The following is a 23,402-nucleotide window of genomic DNA, read 5'->3' as shown; positions in this document are numbered from 1 at the left end:
CGTCATGGTGTTGAGTTTCGTCGGGTAGGGTAAATACACTACTTGACCTTTTAGTTCTACTACTACAGAATATAAATGGTAATGTGTTGGGAGATGTTTAGCTGAGATGACTCATGCATTTCAAACTTATGGGAATCGATATGAATCAAATCAATAAAACATGGCAACAAGAACAATCAAATTAAAAATTACATTGGTTATTTTTAATTTGCGAAATAAATGACAAAAGGTTTTACAATGATAGTATTCCAGGACAGCTCCACACAAAATCATATCAAAAAGGAAGAAAACAGGTTACCACGGCGACTGCATTCTCCACACCGAAAGGCAATTAAAGTTGAGTTAATTCAAATCGTCTCACTGTTCCAAGAGGTTGAAGGTGTTGAAAGAGTTGGTGATTGTTCCATGTTCGGCCATGTTCCCTGTTCATCCGTGGAGTGGAAAATGTATTCCATACGACCCCAAGGAAACATGCTCGCCAGTAAAACTATCTTTCTCCATTTCATGAGGGGATTTGGATTATAATCAAAACTTAAATGCAGCGTTGGATTCAAATGCAGCCGATATTGATAGTTTGTTGGCTTCAATTCATTGTCAATGATGTCTCATTGAGGTTTAAAACCTTAAAAATACAAAATATTTCATATGTATCCTTACAAAAGTCTGTTTTGTTATACATGTAAATGCATCCAGTTCACAATCGTTTTTTTGTGCTTTGACTTTAAAGCACACAATGTGCTTTGACTTTATGAAATGTTCATACAAAAGGTTTGCATTTTCATTTTCACACACTCTACCACCTCCTCCAATGAGTCCAGAAAACAGACAGGCAAGTAGGCAGGTTGTCCATGCTTTCCACCAACGAAAGGCTGTATGTCAAAAATATAAAAAAATGACGACAGTCAGTGGATTGATTGGTGGGGGGAAGGGAGACCAGCCAATCAGGGAGTCAGAGCGTGGAGAGCTCGACCCCACTGTCGCACACCCCGCTGTCGTTCTGAGTTTCTAGCTTGAGATCGGCGAGGGGGGCCTGGGCGTCTTCGGCTGCAGAGGGGCGAGAAAAGGGAAGAAGGAAAAAGGTTGTTGATTCTTTGAGACATTTTCTGATGACTGTGTCTTTCACAGAGGAAATTGTTACGCAGAGGTTGGAACAATGCTAGCATAGCGACGAGCGGTAAGAGTCTCATAACCCCGTGACGGCCGCGCGTCCTCACCTGGCTCTTCGGCAGCCTCTCCGGAAGCCTCCAGCTCCAACAGCGCCCCCTGCAGGAGGCCCAGCACAACGCGGTTTTCAACCAATTGCAGCGCTGCCGCCAGGTCCTTGATCGTCCCACCCGAGACCTAACAGCAAGCACACAGGAACACGGGGGGGTGGGGGTCATTAAACAGAGGGGATTGCTCTTCATTCATAAATACTGAGAGTTTAAACCTCAGAGTAGAAGCTGTAGTCAGTCAGGTTCTGTGTATATCAGTGAGCAGGTGTGTGTGTGTGTGTTTATGTGTCTCTCTCTGTCTATGTGCAACCTAATATGTGCGTATTGCTTTGTGTGTGTGTGTGTGTGTGTGTGTGTGTGTGTGTGTGTACGCCTTGGTGTGTGTGTGTGTGTGTGTGTACGCCTTGGTGTGCGTGTGTGTGTGCGCACCTCGTAGCTGTCCAGCAGGGTGCGTGCGGGACGGGGGCTGAGCCTGAAGGCGTTGACCAGCAGGCCCAGTCCCAGGGTGTGAGCCAGCCTCTCCCAGCCGCCGGCCCCCCCGGGAGCCCCCCCCTCCAGTGCAGCGCACAGCGCGCGCTTAGTGTCCACGGCCAGGGTAGACAGGTCCCCTGCACACACACACACACACACACACACACACACACACACACACACACACACACACACACACACACACACACACACACACACACACCACACACACACACACACACACACACACACACACACACACACACACACACACACACACACACACACACATTAACAACAAACACACAGATCTGGCAGTAGCTACCCAGACAGCCGTCAGCACACTGGACCAACCTTGTGGGGTCAGAGGGGTCCGGCTGACTGGTTCCGGCCGGTACTCCTTACCATTCAGCAGCTCTAGTACCTGTACAGACACACACGCACACGCACACACACACACCGGTACACTCAATGCATGTTCATACAAACAGAACCAGTGTGTCAACTATGTCTCAACATTTTCCAAGCTCATTCTCAACCCCCGTCCCCCCGTCCCCCCGTCGGTAGGATGAGACTTTATAGGAGTATATTTGTATCTACAAAAGAGGGATAACCTATTGTATTGTTATTGAACAGGGACACAACCTAAGAAAGGATGTCTCTGAAACATGGATGTATGTAGAAGAATACCCAGCAACTTATTCTAATCCCCGTCATTTGGAAAAGCCATGTGCTGCAATATGTTACGTTTGGATTATAAAGTGATACTTTGGGTGGAAGGATAGGGCATAAGCTCGTCTTCACTAAGCTCTTCAGGTTGAACATTTAATCAGATTATCATTGGAAAATGCTGCATGTTCACAACGCTGCTGATGTTGACCTGACAATAGAGCCTTTGAGCATTGTTTATTCACTCTGCGTCCGATGTTAAAGGACCTTTAGAGCCGGGCTGCTAACCCTGCTGCCGATTCCCAAACTATCTTTGGTTCCAACATGAACCCCTAATTACCCCCTGGTCTCTTATTGAAGCTAGGGTCCAGGGGGTTCATTCTCCACCTCTCTACTGGGACAGCCGGTTCAGGGGGGCGCTACGAGTCACCGTGCCGCACCCATGTGGGCGCTACACACCGGTAGAGGCTGAGGTCATACCCCCCACACACAAACACTCTCTCCTTAGGCTACAATGGACTACACTGAACTACATGGAACCTGTGTGTGTGTGTGTGTGTGTGTGTGTGTGTGTGTGTGTGTGTGTGCTGTGGTCGAGACCCCCAACTCTTACCTGCGGCGCGGCGGCCATGCTGAGCGGGGTGGTCCCTGGGATGTAGCCTTCGTCCTCCTCCTCCTCTTCCTCACCCTCACAGCAGTCTTCGTCCCGGTAGTACAGAGGCTCAAAGTTCTCCTTGTGAGGGTCCGCACCTGCGCACACACACACACGCACACGCACACGCACACGCACACGCACACGCACACACACACACATAAGAATCCCCTGTTTGTGGCAGCCAATCAGGTGTGGCGTCTGGAGGAGAGGGGGCGGGCTCTACCTGCGGCCATAAGGAGGGCGGTCAGTTTGACGGAGGTGCGCCCCACCGCTACGTGCAGGGGGGTGGAGCCGTTGTAGGTGCAGGCGTTGACGTCTGCGTTGCCCTGAGGGGAGAAGGCGACCGTTAGGTGCGGTGGGGCGCGGTGGCCGGTGTGGGACCAGGGGGACCGGTCCTGGTCCTGGGCCTGTACTGGGCGGCGGTACTGGTGGTACTGGTTAGTGGCAGTGGTTTACCTCCAGCAGCAGGCAGCCGGCCAGGGACACGTTGTCCAGCTCGGTGGCAAGGTGGAGGGCAGTCCTCCCGGAGCTCCTCTCGGCCGTCTCCACGCTGGCCCCGCCCCCCAGCAGATCCCTGACCGCTGATAGGCTGTTGCCCAACACCGCCAGGTGGAGGGCGCACAGGCCTGATGGCGATGGGAGCACACACACACGCGCACACATCGGGTTGGGGCAACGGAGAAGTCCACACTTGATGATCTAGCTCTGTGACCGCTTTGGGTTTTGTGTGCGTGTGCATGCGTGTGTGTGTGTGTGTGTGTGTGTGTGTGTGTGTGTGCGTGTGCCCCTACCTGCCAGGTTGGACAGGTCCACCAGCTCGGCCACCTCGGTGTGTCTGAGCAGAGTGGCCACCATGGCCCCGCCCCCTTGCTGCGACGCCAGGTGCAGGGGCGTGTTGCCGTGGCGATCCGTCAGAGTGGCGTCGGCGCCGGCCAACAGCAGGGCCTCGATGGCCTCCTTCTGCTGGGTGATGACGGCCAGGTGCAGAGGAGTCTGGGGTACATGAGGGTGGGGAGGGGCAAGAGAAGAAGAATAGTCAAATGTGTGTCGTATCGTACAGGTGTGGTATCGTACAGGTGTGGTATCGTACAGGTGTGGTATCGTACAGGTGTGGTATCGTACAGGTGTGGTATCGTACAGGTGTCGTATCGTACATGTGTGGTATCGTGCAGGTGTGGTATCGTACAGGTGTCGTATCGTACAGGTGTGGTATCGTACAGGTGTGGTATCGTACAGGTGTGGTATCGTACAGGTGTGGTATAGTACAGGTGTCGTATCGTGCAGGTGTGGTATCGTACAGGTGTGGTATCGTGCAGGTGTCGTATCGTACAGTGTCGTATCGTACAGGTGTGGTATCGTACAGGTGTGGTATCGTACAGGTGTGGTATCGTACAGGTGTGGTATCGTGCAGGTGTGGTATCGTACAGGTGTGGTATCGTACAGGTGTGGTATCGTACAGGTGTGGTATCGTACAGGTGTGGTATCGTACAGGTGTGGTATCGTACAGGTGTGGTATCGTACAGGTGTGGTATCGTACAGGTGTGGTATCGTGCAGGTGTGGTATCGTACAGGTGTCGTATCGTGCAGGTGTGGTATCGTACAGGTGTGGTATCGTACAGGTGTTGTATCGTACAGGTACACTACATGTACTTCAGTGAGTCGAGGGAGGGAGGGTCGTCTCCCAGTAGAAGGTCAGTTACCTGGTAAAGGTGGTTCCTCTTGTTGAGGATGTCCTCCCCAGGCAGGGAGGACAGAACCTGGGCCAGACTTCTCACCACCTCCCCCTGGCTGTGGATCACCCCCAGGTGAAGACCCCTGGACGTCACAACAGCCACACAACGACATCCTAATTACCACGTACTCACTTCAGCAGATGCTTTCATCCAAGGTAATTGACAGTGAACTTTGATGCATGTCTTTAAAGTGGGTCGACTTTATGTAAACTAGACACCTCTCTCTTTGCTAACAGGAATCTCCCCGTGGACGCTCCCAGAACCACTCGCTCACACCGCTGCACAGATGATGGAGTCGGTTCGTTTCTGAAAGTCTCCCGCCTACCGACTGGGGGGGGGGACAGCTGTAGGACTCAGAACCCCCTGAACTACCAGCCCCCCCCCCCCCCCCCTTTAACTGTATTCACAACATGGACAGGTAGTTGCACCATGCTTTAGGTGAGTCAGCATGCCTCGCTGTGCCTCGCTGTGCCTCGCTGTGTCTCGCTGTGCCTCGCTGTGCCTCGCTGTGTCTCGCTGTGCCTCGCTGTGCCTCGCTGTGCCTCTGCCATTTTACGGCTCATCATTATGCGTGGATAATTATTTTTATGTATATATTGTCTGGTTCTAGAGTGTTAGTCTGTCTGTGTGCGTCTTTGTGTGTGTGTCAACTACAACAACTGAGGTTTATAAAGGCCTCTACATCACCCGGCATTACAGAATAGCAGCCATAATAACCAAGGACACGAAAGCCATTGCTCAGCCTTTTATACAATGTAAAATCATTTGTGTGCCAAACTGTGCTTCAACCTCTGTGATATGGAAAGGGATGTGTGCTCTGACATTGCTGCCAACTTCCCGGACGTGATCAGGGTTGATAAGGACCCCCCAGAGGACTCTGCTTCAGAGGAAGGCTGTACCTTTGATTATAGCTGTGAACTATGAACACCTAGTCCACGGCATAACAGACCCAGGCTAAAGGGGCAAGCTACCGATTTGTATTTCTGCTGTTCATAGGCTGTCGGTGAGAGGCCTCCAGACGACGGGTATGTCAAAGAAGAAGGCCGAGCAGGTTGCAAAATACTTCTCGATATTGGCCGTCGTTGGCAGTCACCCGATATGGAGGACATGCTGCAATCTGCGCTGATGTAAGAGTGCTGGTTTGTGTGCAACATTTTGTGCTGAGTAATTTACTGCTGACAAGTTATTCCCTTGGTTTGCATCTGCTATTCGTTGTGTGTGTGTGTGTGTGTGTGTGTGTGTGTGTGTGTGTGTGTGTGTGTGTGTGTGTGTGTGTGTGTGTGTGTGTGTGTGTGTGTGTGTGTGTGTGTGTGTGTGTGTGTGTGTGTGTGTGTGTGTACTGACGTGTCTCCATCCTGGTCCTGGGTGGTCAGTAGAGGTCTTTGAGGGGCCAACAGGTATGCCGGGTCCCCAGTTAGAGCGTACTGGTACAGAGCCTGCACCTGACGGCTCGCTGAGGCCAATAGAGACACATCCACCTCACACACTGATGGAGCGCACACACACAGACACACACACGCTTCCACGCACAAGCACACACACAGACACACACACACGTATCCACACACAAGCACACAGTATCCACAGAACAAAAAAATCCACGCAGAAGCACACACACACACACACAGGATTCCACACAAAAACACAAACACACGTATCCACTCACACACACACACACACAGTATCCACACAGAAGCACACACATGCACACCCAGACATGTATCCATACACACATATATACAAGAACACATTCACATTAAACAAGACATACAGGACATACACACGGAACACACAGATGGAAACACACGGCACACAAAAGCACAGTATTTAGTATCATAATAAGACCAGATAGTACAAATGTAATTGAATCTAGAAAAGCTGTACACGTTTTATGAGGTTCTTCATTCCTAATCCACTAGATGGCAGCAAACAACATTCAAATTAAAACAAGCGACTTTGGATGTGGGATATGTTAGAATATTCCTCATTCAACATTGGTTAAATAGGTCAAACATTAAGGCCCAATCCCATTTCTACCCCTTATCCCTCCCCCTTTTTTTTTGAAAGGGTAAGGGGAAGGGGTAAGGGGTAGAAATGGGATTGGGCCTAAACATCATTAAACCACAGAGGTGCAGACCCTTCCTGCTATAAGCCAAACACCCTAACCCCTGCACTACAGAGTCACATGGCGGTCGTTCACAGTGCCTATAACCAGCGCAGTAACACAACTCGTGGTACCTAGGGATGCTTCCTCCATCCTGTCTGCGGCGTGCGATCCAGGGGGCGGCCGACACAAGTCCTCCGTCTCCCCGACCCGAGGGCCCCTCTGCTGGGCTGGGGGGCCCGCCGCGGCCCCGGAGCCTGGGTCCCCCCCCGTCTGGTGTTCCGATTCGCCGTCACTGCCGCTACAGTCCTCCGCCGCTGCCTCCTGGGACGCTTCTGGGACGAACAACGCAGAACCACGATGCTCAGGTAGGGGGGGCTCAAGACAACATACCGTGTAGCGATCCAGGGTTGGTGATTTAACCACGACGACTATCAACCACACACCGTGTTGATCACATCACTGATCCTAAACCCCCCCTGGAACCACAGATTCTGTGGTTGTATTCCTGCCGTTTTCCCGTCTGTCTTCACTCTCATAAATGTGCAATAAACCCAGTAAATGTATTATATGATGCTTTTTCAGATGCAAATTGTATTTATATATGGGTAGGGCCTTTGTGAAGCGTACAGGGGGTGGAAGGAGAGACGGAATGACGTGTCACATGGGTCCACGGGTGGGAATCAAACCTGCGGTCAACAACACAGTATTGCCCTCATGTGAGCCCACCAGCGGGTTGAGCCACAAGCTACTCCAGGAGTCAGATGCTAACACCCTGAAGCTGAGGAAGGACTCAACAGAGATTGATTCCCACAGTTTAAACGCCAGCTGAGCGACACGCTGTTTGACCGGCTCAGCGGTGGTGACATCAAACCCTGTCGACCCCTGCGACCCCCGCGACCCCTGCGACCCCCTCACACCGGCGCTGCCTCACCTTGCTTCACGGGCACTGAGCCCAGGGCAGCAGAGTAACCGCTGCTGTAACCTCCACCTCCTCCACCTCCTCCACCTCCTCCACCTCCTCCTCCTCCTCCGTGGTCGTAGGAGGAGAAGCCCTGGTAGTAACCTGCAGCACAGACAGCCAATCAGAACACCGGACACAATAACCTGCAGCACAGACAGCCAATCAGAACACCTGACATTATAACCTGCAGCACGCAGAGCCAATCAGAACACCTGACACAATAACTGGCAGCTTAAACAGCCAGTCAGAACACCTGACACGTTAACTGGCATGATGATGGCTTGTAAAATAAAAGGTCTGTATTTGTCGTAACTAATCTATAGATATTCTATCAAGTGTATACTGGTAGTGTCGTTAATCGTTATAGTAAAAATAAATATGCAATATATTAAATAGAAGAATGAAAATAACCAGTGAGATATACCTCCTCCTCCTCCAGAAGGCCCGCCCACTCCCCGGTAATGGCCGCCCCCTCCCCCTCCCCCCCCCAGCCCCCCTCCTCCTCCTGCTCCATTGAAGTCCCCGAAGTTGGGCAACGTCTTCTGTCTCTTCCTCTGCACCTCTTCCTTGTCTGCACACACGCAGACACGCGCAGACACAGACACGCACACACACACACGCACACACAATCAAATGGAATGTGCCATCATACAAAATAAGATCCAACATGGGGAGGAAATACATTCATGGAGCACTCAAGATGCTGGCCAGTTCTGAGGCTGTTTAGTGGCATCATTGTTCATAGCACTGCCTGTAAGACACTTTACAGGAAGGAAGCCATTACATGTAAGACAGCATTATTGCCAGTGTTGTTGTAGTACTTCATATACCCTACAGGGGGTAATGTTGGACTACTTTATCCCTGAGTTAGTTCTAGATTACTCTGAACACGATGTATTTATCGAAGAAAAAAGAAAGCAAAGGTGTGAAGAAACATCTCACACAGGATGTCAACACAAAAACAGAAACTTTCAAAATGTTTGCACACGCCTAACTTATGTGACAACTTGACCTGCGATCAGGTGATATAACCGATGCGATCAGGGGCGTGGCTCCAGGTGTGACGGAGACCAGGTGTGGTGTGTTTACCTGTGATCAGAGGGTAGTATGTGAAGGGTTTGGGATCACTGGTCTCGTTGTCCGACTTCCTCTTGAGCTGGACGAAGACGGAGGTTGACTTCTGGAGATTCAGGTCTCTGTACTTCGGCGTTTTGAACACGATAGCAAACTGATGGACGAAGGAGGCAAGTCTGGAGTGAGAGTGTGGTCTCTACAGGTCTATATCAGCGATTGTCAACTCTAATACCTTATCGTTGGTATATTGTGTAATTCCAATAGGGTCTGAGATGCGGATGAATACTACCTCAATTAGTGATGGGTCGTTATAGTTCGAATAAACTAATCTTTAACGAGAACGAACCGAACTGATTCTTCTCTCTCGTTCGTCTCGTTCGTTCTCAGCCTCGACTCCTCCCAGACCCACTAGTCGCTGACCCGCTGAGTCGCTGACTCTCTGACTGTGAGTGGTGAAGAGGCTTAGTGAGCGAGCATACGATAATACGATTCAATATCAGTGAAATGGTAAATGCACGCTGCCTTTGTATTTTCTGTGGCATCAAATATTTGAATGTCTCGTCAATCTGTCTCGTTCTTTCGTGGTTTGTTCTCCCCCGGGACCCCCACCATCATTACTAAATCAAGTCTATTATCTTGCTGATATGTTAAACATCCAATAATCAACTACACCCCCCCCCATCCCGCTGGGTTTGGTTAAAGTTGTAATGTTGTGTTGATTGATGACCGACTTCCAAGATCGTTTGAGAACGAGAACGAGGGAGGAGGTGAGTCTGACTGACTCAGCGGAGAGCCGTGCATCCCATGGTTCGATTTACCGATACCGTAAACTCGACTGAACAAACAAACAAACAAACGATTCTGAACGATTCTTCTTGGTGAACTGACCGACGCGAACTGAATCAAGGAAAGTAATCATTGAATCCATCACTAACCTCTAGGACCACAAAAAAATGATATGATAAGATTCTCAGATTACCATACACAATACTACTTATCACCACTGCAGAAGTACTAGTGATGAGTATAGGGCAGTGTGTTTGCGTTTGAGATTCTGTGTGTGTGTGTGTGTGTGTGTGTGTGTGTGTGTGTGTGTGTGTGTGTGTGTGTGTATGTGTGTGTGTGTGTGTGTGTGTGTGTGTGTGTGTGTGTGTGTGTGTGTGTGTGTGTGTGTGTGTGTGTGTGTGTATGTGTTTATTTGCTTTTGCAGGTGTGTGAGTGCATTGGTGTGTGTTTTGTTGTGTGTTTGGGGTAGTGTGTGCGTGCGTCTGTGAATGTATGCATGTATTTACGTACGTACGCACAATCGCACATACACATACATTGTGTGTACATTGTGTGTATTGGTGCATGTTTTTGCTTGTGCGTGAGGGTTGCTGTGTGTTTTTGTGTGTGTGTGTGTGTGTGTGTGTGTGTGTGTGTGTGTGTGTGTGTGTGTGTGTGTGTGTGTGTGTGTGTGTGTGTGTGTGTGTGTGTGTGTGTGTGTGTGTGTGTGTTGGTGTGTGTGTGCTACCTGTCTGTGAACATCCGTCGGGGAAAAATCTCCCATGGCCTCCCAGGTCATCCCGGTCTCATCCTCTTCGTAGAACCGGACCAGGATGTCATCTGCACAAACAGACACACAATTCACGCACACACAAACAGTCATTAAGTCATCGCGTAGACAGTTTGTTCCTAAGTGACTTTGGAGAACTTCCTTCAGATACATGTTATTAATGGGCAGCTAAAGGCATCTTGCTTGAGGATGTTATATATAAATAGGTACATACACTTTATCGTACAATAGGGGAGTCAATAGGGGAATCCAACATGGTAATGCAGAAGATGACAAAGAGCAGGGATTTCCCTGAGAGATGAGAGGAAAGGAAGGACCTCCTTTATGACGAGGAAGGCTGACGTCCCTCTGAGCTGCCCTGGCAGCAGACACATGCTACTGCGTCAGACACATGAGCTAATGAGTAAAGGGCAGAAAACTCTGTCTCTTCATTTTCTGTTGCGGTGCGTCATTATTTGGATCCAGAGACACATTGTGCAGTGTATAATGAATCCCATCAGAGTGTATTGAGTATTTCTTTCAGCACACAATAAGCCTCTCACCCTAATGTCCACTATTGGAAGAGCAAATAGCTAGATGTTATCTCTACTACCAAAGAGATAACAATATACAACTTTTACCTCCAAAATATTACCATTAGTTCTTGCTAAATATGACACATTTTAGTAAACCCCCTGTTTCCACACCCTCTCTCACTTCCCTATTCGCTACAACCGCCAGCAGAGAGCCTCAATACATCTCTGTGACGAGAGGCAAAGCCTCGTGGGAAAGGTAGTTTCATATCTGACTGCCAGCAGAGAGCCTCAATACATCTCTGTGACGAGAGGCAAAGGCTCATGGGAAGGGTAGTTTCATATCTGACTGCCAGCAGAGAGCCTCAGTACATCTCTGTGACGAGAGGCAAAGGCTCGTGGGAAAGGTAGTTTCATATCTGACCGCCAGCAGAGAGCCTCAATACATCTCTGTGACGAGAGGCAAAGGCTCATGGGAAGGGTAGTTTCATATCTGACTGCCAGCAGAGAGCCTCAGTACATCTCTGTGACGAGAGGCAAAGGCTCATGGGAAGGGTAGTTTCATATCTGACTGCCAGCAGAGAGCCTCAATACATCTCTGTGACGAGAGGCAAAGCCTCGTGGGAAGGGTAGTTTCATATCTGACTGCCAGCAGAGAGCCTCAATACATCTCTGTGACGAGAGGCAAAGGCTCGTGGGAAAGGTAGTTTCATATCTGACCGCCAGCAGAGAGCCTCAATACATCTCTGTGACGAGAGGCAAAGGCTCATGGGAAGGGTAGTTTCATATCTGACTGCCAGCAGAGAGCCTCAGTACATCTCTGTGACGAGAGGCAAAGCCTCGTGGGAAGGGTAGTTTCATATCTGACTGCCAGCAGAGAGCCTCAATACATCTCTGTGACGAGAGGCAAAGGCTCGTGGGAAAGGTAGTTTCATATCTGACCGCCAGCAGAGAGCCTCAATACATCTCTGTGACGAGAGGCAAAGCCTCATGGGAAGGGTAGTTTCATATCTGACTGCCAGCAGAGAGCCTCAATACATCTCTGTGACGAGAGGCAAAGGCTCATGGGAAGGGTAGTTTCATATCTGACTGCCAGCAGAGAGCCTCAATACATCTCTGTGACGAGAGGCAAAGGCTCGTGGGAAAGGTAGTTTCATATCTGACCGCCAGCAGAGAGCCTCAATACATCTCTGTGACGAGAGGCAAAGCCTCATGGGAAGGGTAGTTTCATATCTGACTGCCAGCAGAGAGCCTCAATACATCTCTGTGACGAGAGGCAAAGGCTCATGGGAAGGGTAGTTTCATATCTGACTGCCAGCAGAGAGCCTCAGTACATCTCTGTGACGAGAGGCAAAGCCTCATGGGAAGGGTAGTTTCATATCTGACTGCCAGCAGAGAGCCTCAATACATCTCTGTGACGAGAGGCAAAGCCTCATGGGAAGGGTAGTTTCATATCTGACTGCCAGCAGAGAGCCTCAATACATCTCTGTGACGAGAGGCAAAGGCTCGTGGGAAAGGTAGTTTCATATCTGACTGCCAGCAGAGAGCCTCAGTACATCTCTGTGACGAGAGGCAAAGGCTCATGGGAAGGGTAGTTTCATGTCTGACTGCCAGCAGAGAGCCTCAATACATCTCTGTGACGAGGCAAAGGCTCGTGGGAAGGGTAGTTTCATATCTGACTGCCAGCAGAGCCTCAATACATCTCTGTGACGAGAGGCAAAGCCTCATGGGAAGGGTAGTTTCATGTCCGTTAGATCACAGATCTGCTTGAGGTCCATGGCAGTTAAGAGTACGTTGGCTGTGACAACCGGCTTATTAGCATAATGACGCTACTTACCTATCATACTCAAGGGTTACCTGTTAAATCCTAATAACTGTTGCTGTGGTCGTATAAGCATTAGGTATCCATTTTCTCATGTCAATATTAACATTGGAAACAACAGGAAGCAGAATGGAGGTGAGAGCAGGTAGAGGGGTGGCCGAAGCGGAGCACACCTTTCTGGACCTTGTCACAGAGCAGGTACACCTCCTCCCCGCCGCTCACGCAGCCAGCCGTCCGGTCCATCCGCACGATCTTCAGGTTGGACGCATTCGGGGCCTCTGATTGGACAGGGGGAAACACACGATGTAACCAATCACCACGAGGAGAGGTGCGGTGTGCGGGTGGGGCCAGACAGCGAGGGAGCATTTCTCATTGATTCGTTGATTCCTTCACTCGTTTATACTCTTCTATCTCTACATTATAACGCAGGTACGCCTGGCAAACAGTTTGAGCAGCTGCGCATACCGATGCTGTGATTGGTTGGATTCTAACTGGGCTGCCCCAAACAGTTGGGTCCCTGAACGGTTGGTCTGAAGGTAATTCCGACAACAAACACACAACATACACATTTTTCCTCAAACAAAGCTTAAAAAAAATAACAAAGTGATTGGCGAGTGTGGGAGTGAGGCGGCGTTACTGACTACTGTCGTAGATGGGGTCCGAGACCACGGGGTCCAGCCGGCGGGAGAACCCCCCGTCACTGTTGGGGAGGAAGGCGGTGAACATGAGGCGCACCACGCTGAGGTCCATGTCCTTCGACTGGTGGGACGCAGCGCTGCTGATCAGACTGCGCTGGTGCTCTGGGGAGGGAACAGGGGGGGGACAGCGTCAGCAGGGGCCGGGTCTATCCTCCTGGGGCAACACTGACATGTGGATGGTGAGGGAGTGAGAGAGAGCGCGAGAGAGTGAGAGAGTGAGTCAGAGTCAGAGAGTGAGAGAGTGAGTCAGAGTGAGAGAGTGAGTGAGTGAGGGAGTGAGAGAGAGCGTGAGTGAGTCAGAGTCAGAGAGTGAGAGAGTGAGTCAGAGTGAGAGAGTGAGTGAGTGAGGGAGTGAGAGAGAGCGTGAGTGAGTCAGAGTCAGAGAGGGAGAGAGTGAGAGAGTGAGTCAGAGTGAGAGAGTGAGTGAGTGAGGGAGTGAGAGAGACTGGAGTGATGAGCGTGAGTGAGTCAGAGTCAGAGAGGGAGAGAGTGAGAGAGTGAGTCAGAGTGAGAGAGTGAGAGAGCGTGAGCGAGTCAGAGAGTGAGGGAGTGAGAGAGAGCGTGAGTGAGTCAGAGAGTGAGTCAGAGTCAGAGAGGGAGAGAGTGAGTGAGAGTGGCTTATCAGGTGAGTAGGGTTAGACAGGCCCTGCCTACATTCAAACAGGCTGACAGACAGGCGGGCGTTCAGACGGGCAGACAGACGGATGGGCCAGCGGTCAGACGTACCCGTTAGCTCCCGGGGGGAGCGCACCTCCCCCAGCATGATGTCGATCTCGGGGTGGATGGACACGCCGTTGTTGTAGCCCATCCTCAGGGCCTCCGTCATCCGCTCCTCAAGAGTCTTGTGCACATTCTTCTTGGTCACATGGAGGATGCCCAGGTTGGGGAAGCTAACACACACGCACACGCACACGCACACGCACACACACACAAGGAGATACATTTAGTAATGGAGTGAGTCTTTGTATGGGCATTGCGTTGTAATAGCAGAGTGTTATGAGGATGAGTGTGTGTGTGTGTGTGTGTGTGTGTGTGTGTGTGTGTGTGTGTGTGTGTGTGTGTGTGTGTGTGTGTGTGTGTGTGTGTGTGTGTGTGTGTGTGTGTGTGTGTGTGTGTGTGTGTGTGCGTACTTGATGGTAGAGTCTTTGGGGGGGAGGTCTGCTATACAGATGCCCTTGTCACACTGTTTGCCCACCAGGCTGTGGGCGTGCAGGTGGGCAGGGCTGGGGTTGGCCGTCACCAGTTGTACCACGATGCGGGCGGGGCCTTGGTAGTTACACACCTAGAACACACACGTTTTCATAGTTGATCATTATTACACACACACACACACGCACACGCACACACACACACACACTAACCTGGAGAATCTAATTTTGTCGTTGGGAACAACATTCCAAGCTATCAGAACAGGTTGGTGGTGACTCTATTTCAACCAGTAACCAAAAAGGAACTCTTATTCCCAGTACTCAAGTGGAATTTAACGAAACAGGTCTGACACTTGTTATTTGTTTGCTGGTACTTTAAGGAGGAAGATAATTAGTTACTCAACCATCGAGGGCAGTTGTAGTGTGACAGTTGAGAGCTAATTCACAAACAAATGTTCGTCAAGAAAGCATTATTTCTGTATTAATGTAAGCCTTTTGGTTATAATGAAAATATAGGCAAAACAATGGTTTCTTATTCTGCAGGCTAGGCAATAGAAATTTAACAGAATTAAAGTTAGATGTAAGTGTTCTCAGTTCTGTGGGTTCACAAAACACTTTCTCTCACCTGAGATGACTCACAATGTCACACCACATGTCACAAGCAATATGGCCTGTCGGCACTCGAACACGTGCACGCACACGGAAGCACACACAAGGACACAGTCACACACACACACTGATGCAACACTTTGTGTTCAAAGTAGCAGGCATCTTACAGACTGCAGTTCAGCTTGCTAGAAACACAAATAGAGTTCCGTAATAGAAATGGCAGGGTTTCTGGAGAGAGTTGACAACTCACCATCCAGTAGTCTAGGACTATACTTCTTATAGTAGAAGGAAGTGTTTTCAGCATTGGATGTTTTACAGTTGAATGTGCTTTGTCTATCTTGATATTCAAGTTTGCCAAGATTCCAAAGAAAGGAATCAAACATGTTGTACTGATTTGTTTATCCATCTTCATCCATGATACATAGTCAGATAACTCCACTTTACAAAACAGTAATTTTAGGGTCTGTCATACACATCTGTCTTTGACATGGTAACATTGTTACTAATTTCACAAATTATGTTTTTTATTAATTAGCTAAAGTCTGATGGCAGACAGGCTTAACTCTGGACAACTGGGGCGTTTAACTCTCTTTGTTTCGAACAATCATGTGGCTCGAGGAAGGACTACTACTTTTTTTGGCCAAAAGTAGTAGTAAAAATCTTAAAATCACCACGGGTGGACTAGCCACTGCATGACTACAGTTATTCACTGACAATCCCCTTCCAACAACATCCTCCGCTACGGAGTGATCTTCTCTTCATTATGAATCTCCATACCGCAACAGGAAACAGGGCTTTACTCCGCCCTTTCAGTTTCTGGTTTCCGGCTCGAGTTCCGTTATGTCTGGTGGAGATTTCACCAAAAACGAACCAAACAATGGATACTGCGAATCGAGCGGTAGAAACATTTCCTGTTCCAGGTCAGTTCTACCTAAACTGGGCCACCCACCAATCCTATTCTTGGAAACTGGCATGTGTGGGTTTCTGTTAGCTGGGTCAGATAAAGCAAATCATGTAAAACATCTGATAACTCAAAGAAAGAAGGAGCGAAAGCGCTAAAGAAAGAATGAGTGAAAGAGCTACAGAAGGAGCTAAAGAAAGGCAAGGCAAGGCAAGGCAACTTTATTTATATAGCACTTTTCATACACAAGGCAGACTCAAAGTGCTTCACATATAAACAGTGTCATACAATTAAATTAAATAATAGGTAGGTAAAAGAAAAACACATGCAAGAAATAGAAAGTTAAAAAGGCATTTTAGTGCCTTTATAATAGAAAATAAAGGCAAAGAAAGGTGGAGCGAAAGAGCTAAGGAAAGAAGGAGCAAAAAAGAGAGCGAAATAAAGTCTAAATGAAAGAGCAAATAAAGAAAGAAAGAAAAATAGCAAAAAAATAAAGAATGAAAGTAAGATTGAAAGAAGGGACAAAGAAAGCAAGAAAGACCAAAAGACAGATCATAAGAATGAAAGATCAAAGGGAAAGAGCGAAAGAAGAAAGAACGAAAGATAGCGAGAGTAAGAAAACAAAAGACAAATGGAAAGAAAGAGCAAAAGAAGCAAAGAATGAAAGAATGAATGCCCCCCCCCCCCCCCCCCCCCCCCCAACGGAAGCTAGAGCTATACTGGGCAGCTCCCAGGGTCCTTCTTCTTCAGTGGTGCTAACACAAGTGGTGCAGCCCTGCACTAGAGCACCCTGGCCCCCCCTCCGCCCCCAGGACGGGCTCTGTATTCAGTCCATCTCATATCGGAGCATCTTACCTGTTGATGTCATGACTTGGCTCGCTTGTTATTACATGTGGGTGGACGGAAATTCCCCTACGTAGCCATGAGTGCTGGGGTGGGGGAATTAAATAGAGTGTGCACGCCTGTCTGTGCACGCGCTATAAAGAGGTCTTTGTTCTGTGAGGTCTCAGTATGTGTCAACCGTTGATTGTGTCATGTCCACCTTACTGTACACGTTTGTCTTCAGGAATAACATAATCCTTGGGTTATCTAACATTTTAATTTTTCTCGTTTTTTGCGTCCACATTTTTTGGGGTCTGAGGGCAAATTTGGGGTAGGGCTCTGGTTATTTTAATCAGTTTAATTGGAACAGGGATTTACAGACTTTGTTATGTGACAATGTGTTGATCAATGATGGGGGCAGAGGCTTTTCCAGGATAACAAACATCCCCCTTACATACAGCATTATTTAAGGAGAGACAAAGAGAGATTGGGAGCAGGAGAAACAGAACAACAGAGAGAAAGAGAGTAAAAAGAGTGTTATCCGAAAATAATAAATAGAGAGAGAGGGGGGATATTTTGGACAAAAGCTAGTCCTCTCGAACCAAGGGTGAGAGAGAGAGAGAGAGACAGAGACACAGACAGAGAAAGACAGAGACAAAAATAGTTCCTGTTCTAGTCATCATGTCATCATTTGCATACAAAGCCAAATTAAGTTACTTCCTTTTTGCAAACTCCAACCAGCGGCGTTGCTCTGTAGCACACGAGCACCGACTAAATGGGCTGACTAGGACGAACTTCCCTGGAATCTAGGGGAATTCCCGCCTCCGCGGGCCATGTTCGAACATGCGGGGCCTTTGGGCAGCCAGGCCAAGAACCAGCAGCACACCGTGAATGTCTTCCTGGCCCCAGATCATCTAATGCAGCAACTCACAGGCCTGCCTGTCCCCAGCCAACCCAAAGGGCCCGTGAGCCCAGTGGAGCCGTTGGTTTTTGATTTGAATAGGAGATTAACTAAAGAAGAGAGCGAGGAATTAGGGACGAGGGAGGTGTGCTGTGCCCATGGTTGTGACCCTAGCCAACTTTGATACTTTATTTGTACTGTCGTTGTGGTCGGGTGCTCTAACGAGCGGTGTTGTATATGAAAAGCCCCGCACACCGTAGAGCCATGGAAGTTCAACCCTCACTCGGACGCAGACTATCCTTTGAATAAACAAAGGATTTTTTCAAAATTGAGGTCTCATTTCTGTAACTGGCATAGATTAAAATGCTGACCATCATATACGACATAAATAACAGAGCTAACAGATATAAACATCCTGACATCCTGACACACGCACGCACGCACGCACGCACACACACACACACACACACACACACACACACACACACACACACACACACACACACACACACACACACACACACACACACACACACACACACACACACACACACACACACACACACACACACAGACAAAACCACACACACACAGATATGAACAGAAAGCAGACAGACAATAATAACTTCTCACATAACTGCCCCCACGAAATAAGTGAACCATTTCATCTAGCCATCTGTTCCACCTCCCAATAGCCCCCACCCACACCCAAAAGAAAGCATGACAATAAACCGACACAAGATCGGGGAGCCAGCTTTGGCAGGAAGTATTACCTTGACGGCGGGGAAGGACTTCCTGTTCTTCTCACTGGTGGCCCCTGGCAGCCCTCCATGTGAGGGCCCCTCACACCCGTAGCGGAACCTGAACCCCCGCTACACAGAGGGAAACACAACCAAACATTGTGTAGATATATACATATAGATATAACAACATAACCACGGCCCCGTGCTCACCATAGGTCTGTTCACGATCTCCATAATAGTCAGGTAAAGGGATTTGATGCATTATTTATTAATGCAAACATGTACTGTGTGTAGACGATGTGTAGGCTTACTAGAGGCAATGCTGTCCATTGGGGAGGTAGGCACCAGGTGCGTTTTAGGAAGTATTGTGGTAGGTATAAGTAATACGTGGTTGTGATGTGTTGATTGATTAATCATTTCTTAATTTCTGGTTCACAGAGGGTACCATGTGGTACTTTTATGGTATAAACCTGAAGTTCCTGCCCTCCTTCTAACACCAATGACCAATAAGAGAGCTCTAGGAGTAGTTGAGTTGGGTTTTACCTGCTTGGGCTGTTCCATGATCTGGAGGAAGGGGCCATCTGCTGCAGAACGAAAAGCATCTCAGTAAGGACAGGGCCCACAGCTGGGGGACTAAGGCAACACCAACACCCTACTTTTTTAATTAATTTACTTTGTTTGTTTGTTGGTAGAGAAAAAATATTGACGCTATTGACATATTCAACATAAACATGAACATTCTGTGATCAAATCGGGTTTCTTTGTATAATAACCTAATACGTGAGATCAAATATGTTAAAAACATTAGTAGGAGATAAAACTTGAACATAAACGAGAAAACGGTCAAATAGGCTAGAAAATCAGAATTGTTATACAGAGATATCGAAATGAGCTGCACTGCTCTGAAGATTTATTTTTATAGCACCCTTTAAATACAAAAGCCAATCCCAGTTTATACAGGCATTAATCACAATTTAAAAACATTTAAAGTACAATCAATGAAGATGATTTGAATGTCTTGGATATATTATCCTTTCAAACTCACTGGCCCTTTCTGCTCCTGAGTCAAGGTTCGGGTTCCATTAATTAGCTTGACCAGTAGGTCCCGCCCCTTTTTGATAGCCACACCCCCTATGACAAAGGAATGCCTTTCTTATCTCTTAGGAATGTGCAAACTGGACCATCCTTTATATAAGGAAAGGATATAATGAAGTAGCGCACTATTCGGCTGTTCACAAACTAGATGTATGGTTTAATCCATTAGAAAGACAAGATATAACCTGTTTCTCTATTGATATATCGTCTACTGCGTCATCTTTATTTTTTTAGCATGACCCTGGTCCCTCTCCTATTGTAATATTGTTAATATTATTAATATATTAGCAGCCATAAGATTTAGTGTTTTTCTATCAGTAAAGAATCCAATTGAGCAATAATAACATGCATATGGATGTATCTATGCAATGAGAGGACTATGTGTTTAGAATTGCAAATATGAAGTACCTCCACCATGATGAGGATGACAAAGTGAATTGATTGAGATCGGTCCAACAAGGTTTTCCCAAGCTACACTCGTCAAAAATCAAAATGTATACTTTTTGCAAACACGAAATGCATTGCATGTTTACAGTTCCAAGCTTCTCTATTGTGGAAAAGAACAACAACAAACATGCATTTTCAACGTTAAAGATATTGAGTCACTGTACAAAGAAACCACTATCATAAGAAGATTCCCTCCTAAGGTCCTTCTTCCCTGCTCCCACTTCACTCACCTTCCCTTCATCAGAATCACAAATCAAACCTAACCAGATGCTTCGGCTTCTGGTTAAACATTTATTTATTGACAGTCAGACCAGCTGGGAGTAATAAATAAACATCTATGCTCTCCATCTTTCGTCCTTCAGTTCATGAGCTTCTGTTAACCAACTGTCACCAAATGCACTGTCAAAATATGACATTGACTACATAACTGTTAAATAGCAGAAAAATAAAGAGAATCATCTCTGAGTGTAGGGCGCAAGGCAGGGTGCGGTCGACATCAAATGTAACCACTTTCCTGCTAGAAGAAGAGATGTCGCTGTCACACAACTACAAAGAACATCTTAGTTCCCTCTACCAGCCGAACTCTAGCAGACTAGGGCTGACCTTTTTCAACACTGGTGACGAAGCTCTGCACTCCCCAAAGGAAAAGGAGACAAATATAGAGACAAGAACAAAATACCGACAACCGAAAGTACTGAAGACGGTACAAAAGCTTTGTAATTCATTAATTAAAAAAAACAGGTCCTATGAGAAATGAATACATGCCATTGGCTCTGATCCCCGAGCAGCTGAATCCCTAACCCGTAGCAGTGTAATGCAGCGTGTAATGGCATGCTCTGCCATACATAATGTTTGATTCCCCATGGAAATGCTCTTGCTGATACTATAGCTAGCACTTGACAGCCTCTATTAGATCAGCTCCAATAGCTTCATCTTGATTTGTCCAACACAATTAAGAGCATTATAAATGCCCTGGCTAGGTCGTTCTCAACAATTGTGCCCACGATCTAAGATATCTAAAAGTTTTGATTCTTTGTTCACACGCCATTGCGCATGCTAACGGACTTAGAGACTGAGGCATTGAGTTAGAAATATGCGTGAAGATAGTGACTGCGTAATAGGCGGTGGCATAATTCTGAATTTTTTAGTGCCGAGCAACATTTCAATAAGTGGTGAGGGTAAGTATAGGCGGGTGTGATAATGGCTGCAACAGGAACGCAGCCTAAGAATTCCCTTCTGACTCAAAATGGGTTACGGTTGGTGCTCAGAGCTCCGTTCGGTTTGAAAGAATGGTAGAGAATACTACTAGAATACTACCTAGCCACCTCGCTTCTAATAAATGGATGTCAATTGATCACCAACTGCACAATTTTGGAATGCATCAAGAGGGGGTGAGTTCAACAATAATCATTGATCATTGATATCTTGACAGACATTGTCCACAATTAATCTGGGGCCTTTACAAAACCACCAAATACTTTAAAGTAAGAGTGGAAGAAGAGCCAGATCCGAAAGAGAGTTGTAAAAATAGAGATAAGCAAACAAATTCAAGTTCAAGAAAAACCACAGAAATCTGAGATCATATCCCAATCAATCAGTCTGATGTGAAACTAATTGGAACCTTTATTTTCTTACCCAGCAGGCCGTTGGGCATCCAACGGGGAAGTGAGAGTAAAGGAAAGCTATGACGGCCACATGAGTCTTACTCTGTTTTCTAAAATAGCAACATCAAGAAACCCCTTTTCCCTCGAATTTCATCACCACACTCCGGGAGAACTTGTCTGAAATCACGATGCACAAAGGCATTTTACATTGCAGAGCAGGAAACGTATATATAACTGAACAAAATTCACAAAAAAAAGTGTGGATAAACTCTCACCCGTCCGCAACGTATTGCTTGGAGGCAAGTTGTTGTAGTTAGAAAGCTCCCACATGGCTTCAGGCATGTCGAAAAGCTGCAAAACAAACACACACATAAAAACTGTTATAAACACAGCTTTTGAGTTGCCTATGCACAGCTACTGAAGGAGCCCACTACAGAGCCATCAGCTTTCTGATTGGCTCCATCAGCCATCATTCAAATATTTCTAACCAAGCTTGGTTGAGGAGGTTTTACCTGATGGTGGTTGTTCAGGTAGAGGTCGTCTCCCGCCATGGTGTCAGGGACAGCACGGGGATAGGCCCTTCTGCGATAGTATTAGTTATTAGTATGTTACAGAGTAATAGTCAATACTTTAACCGAATGATAAGCAATGGTATTAGCTATAACCTAGTGTACAGTAATAGTATAGGCCTAACATAGCAACTAGTCTTCTAATAATCTAACCTGAAAAGCAAAGTCATATATAATATATTATAACCTATTAATGTAGTACAAGTAAGACTTTGAGTAAGGGTATAGTTAGTATTTATAACCTAGTAGATACAATGCATTCTAATTCGTTTTTACACACTTTCAAACATTTTTCTAAGGCTGTGCAACATGAGCGTCACATTATAGAATATAACATAATTAGTTATGAGAGGTCATCAAGATCAGTTTTAATATTGTATTACAGTACTAGGCAACACAAAAAAGTGACGGCGCAGCAATATATTTGTAGACGGACCCTAAACATGGCATTGTTTAGCACCGTCCCCGGCAATAAAGTAGCTCCACTTCCCGGGTGTGCGCGACGGACGGCCACAACCGCTACCGACCCAGGATCGTGAGATATATCTCGGATGATCATTCATAGATATAATTGTTTTTCAACTAGGCGACTGTTGTCCCCGAATGTCGCTGAATAGCGACCACTGCTAACGGGCCAGCTAATAAGGAAGTGTTGAGGAACACATTATGAGCCAAGTTGTTATGCGTATTATTCTGCATTTCTGACGAGACATAATACATTTACAACGTTACCTTTTTCAACTGGCTGCAGGCAGTGGCTGAACCTCTCGGTTCAGAATGAATCGGCAACGCAAGTCCGCTTCAGTGGTTCACTCGGGTCACATCATTGCGCCGTGGCCATGCTCGTAACGGATCGATTAAAGCGAAGTCGATCAACAGACGATTAAATCCCAAAAGCACGACATGGCGCTAGGGGGCCGTCTCAATTACACTTTGTACACCATTTTCCTGGACTGATAACTTAAGTGATTTTCTGGATACGAGAAACAAAGAACAACAGGTGACAGCAACCCGGGACGGTTGTGCGTGAAATTGACTTCCCCACTGGAAATTCCCAGTGACGTACCGACTGAAGGGTAACTTTGTGACCCG

At 47.3% G+C, this 23,402-nt stretch overlaps 1 protein-coding gene across 1 annotated transcript; it reads right to left on the bottom strand.

Moving 5' to 3' along the window:
* Positions 1-150: 150 nt before the first annotated feature.
* nfkb1 (nuclear factor of kappa light polypeptide gene enhancer in B-cells 1) lies at positions 151-23,354 on the bottom strand. The gene is made up of 23 exons (XM_056601118.1): positions 23,043-23,354; positions 22,254-22,323; positions 22,017-22,092; positions 19,139-19,179; positions 18,626-18,724; positions 14,602-14,753; positions 14,198-14,361; positions 13,415-13,573; positions 12,947-13,051; positions 10,398-10,489; positions 8,900-9,038; positions 8,303-8,381; positions 6,981-7,297; positions 6,087-6,261; positions 4,710-4,824; positions 3,801-4,002; positions 3,466-3,635; positions 3,233-3,335; positions 2,968-3,104; positions 2,040-2,109; positions 1,644-1,822; positions 1,215-1,341; positions 151-1,044 (listed from the first exon to the last, which is right to left on the bottom strand). The coding sequence occupies exons 2-23, from the start codon at positions 22,290-22,292 to the stop codon at positions 950-952; spliced, it is 2,835 nt and encodes a 944-aa protein (XP_056457093.1). The 5' UTR covers positions 22,293-22,323; positions 23,043-23,354; the 3' UTR covers positions 151-949.
* Positions 23,355-23,402: the final 48 nt, after the last annotated feature.

This window comes from Gadus chalcogrammus, chromosome 10 (assembly GCF_026213295.1).
Source record: "Gadus chalcogrammus isolate NIFS_2021 chromosome 10, NIFS_Gcha_1.0, whole genome shotgun sequence".
NCBI classification, from domain to species: Eukaryota; Metazoa; Chordata; class Actinopteri; order Gadiformes; family Gadidae; genus Gadus; species Gadus chalcogrammus.
This window is presented reverse-complemented; position numbering and strand designations above follow the sequence as displayed.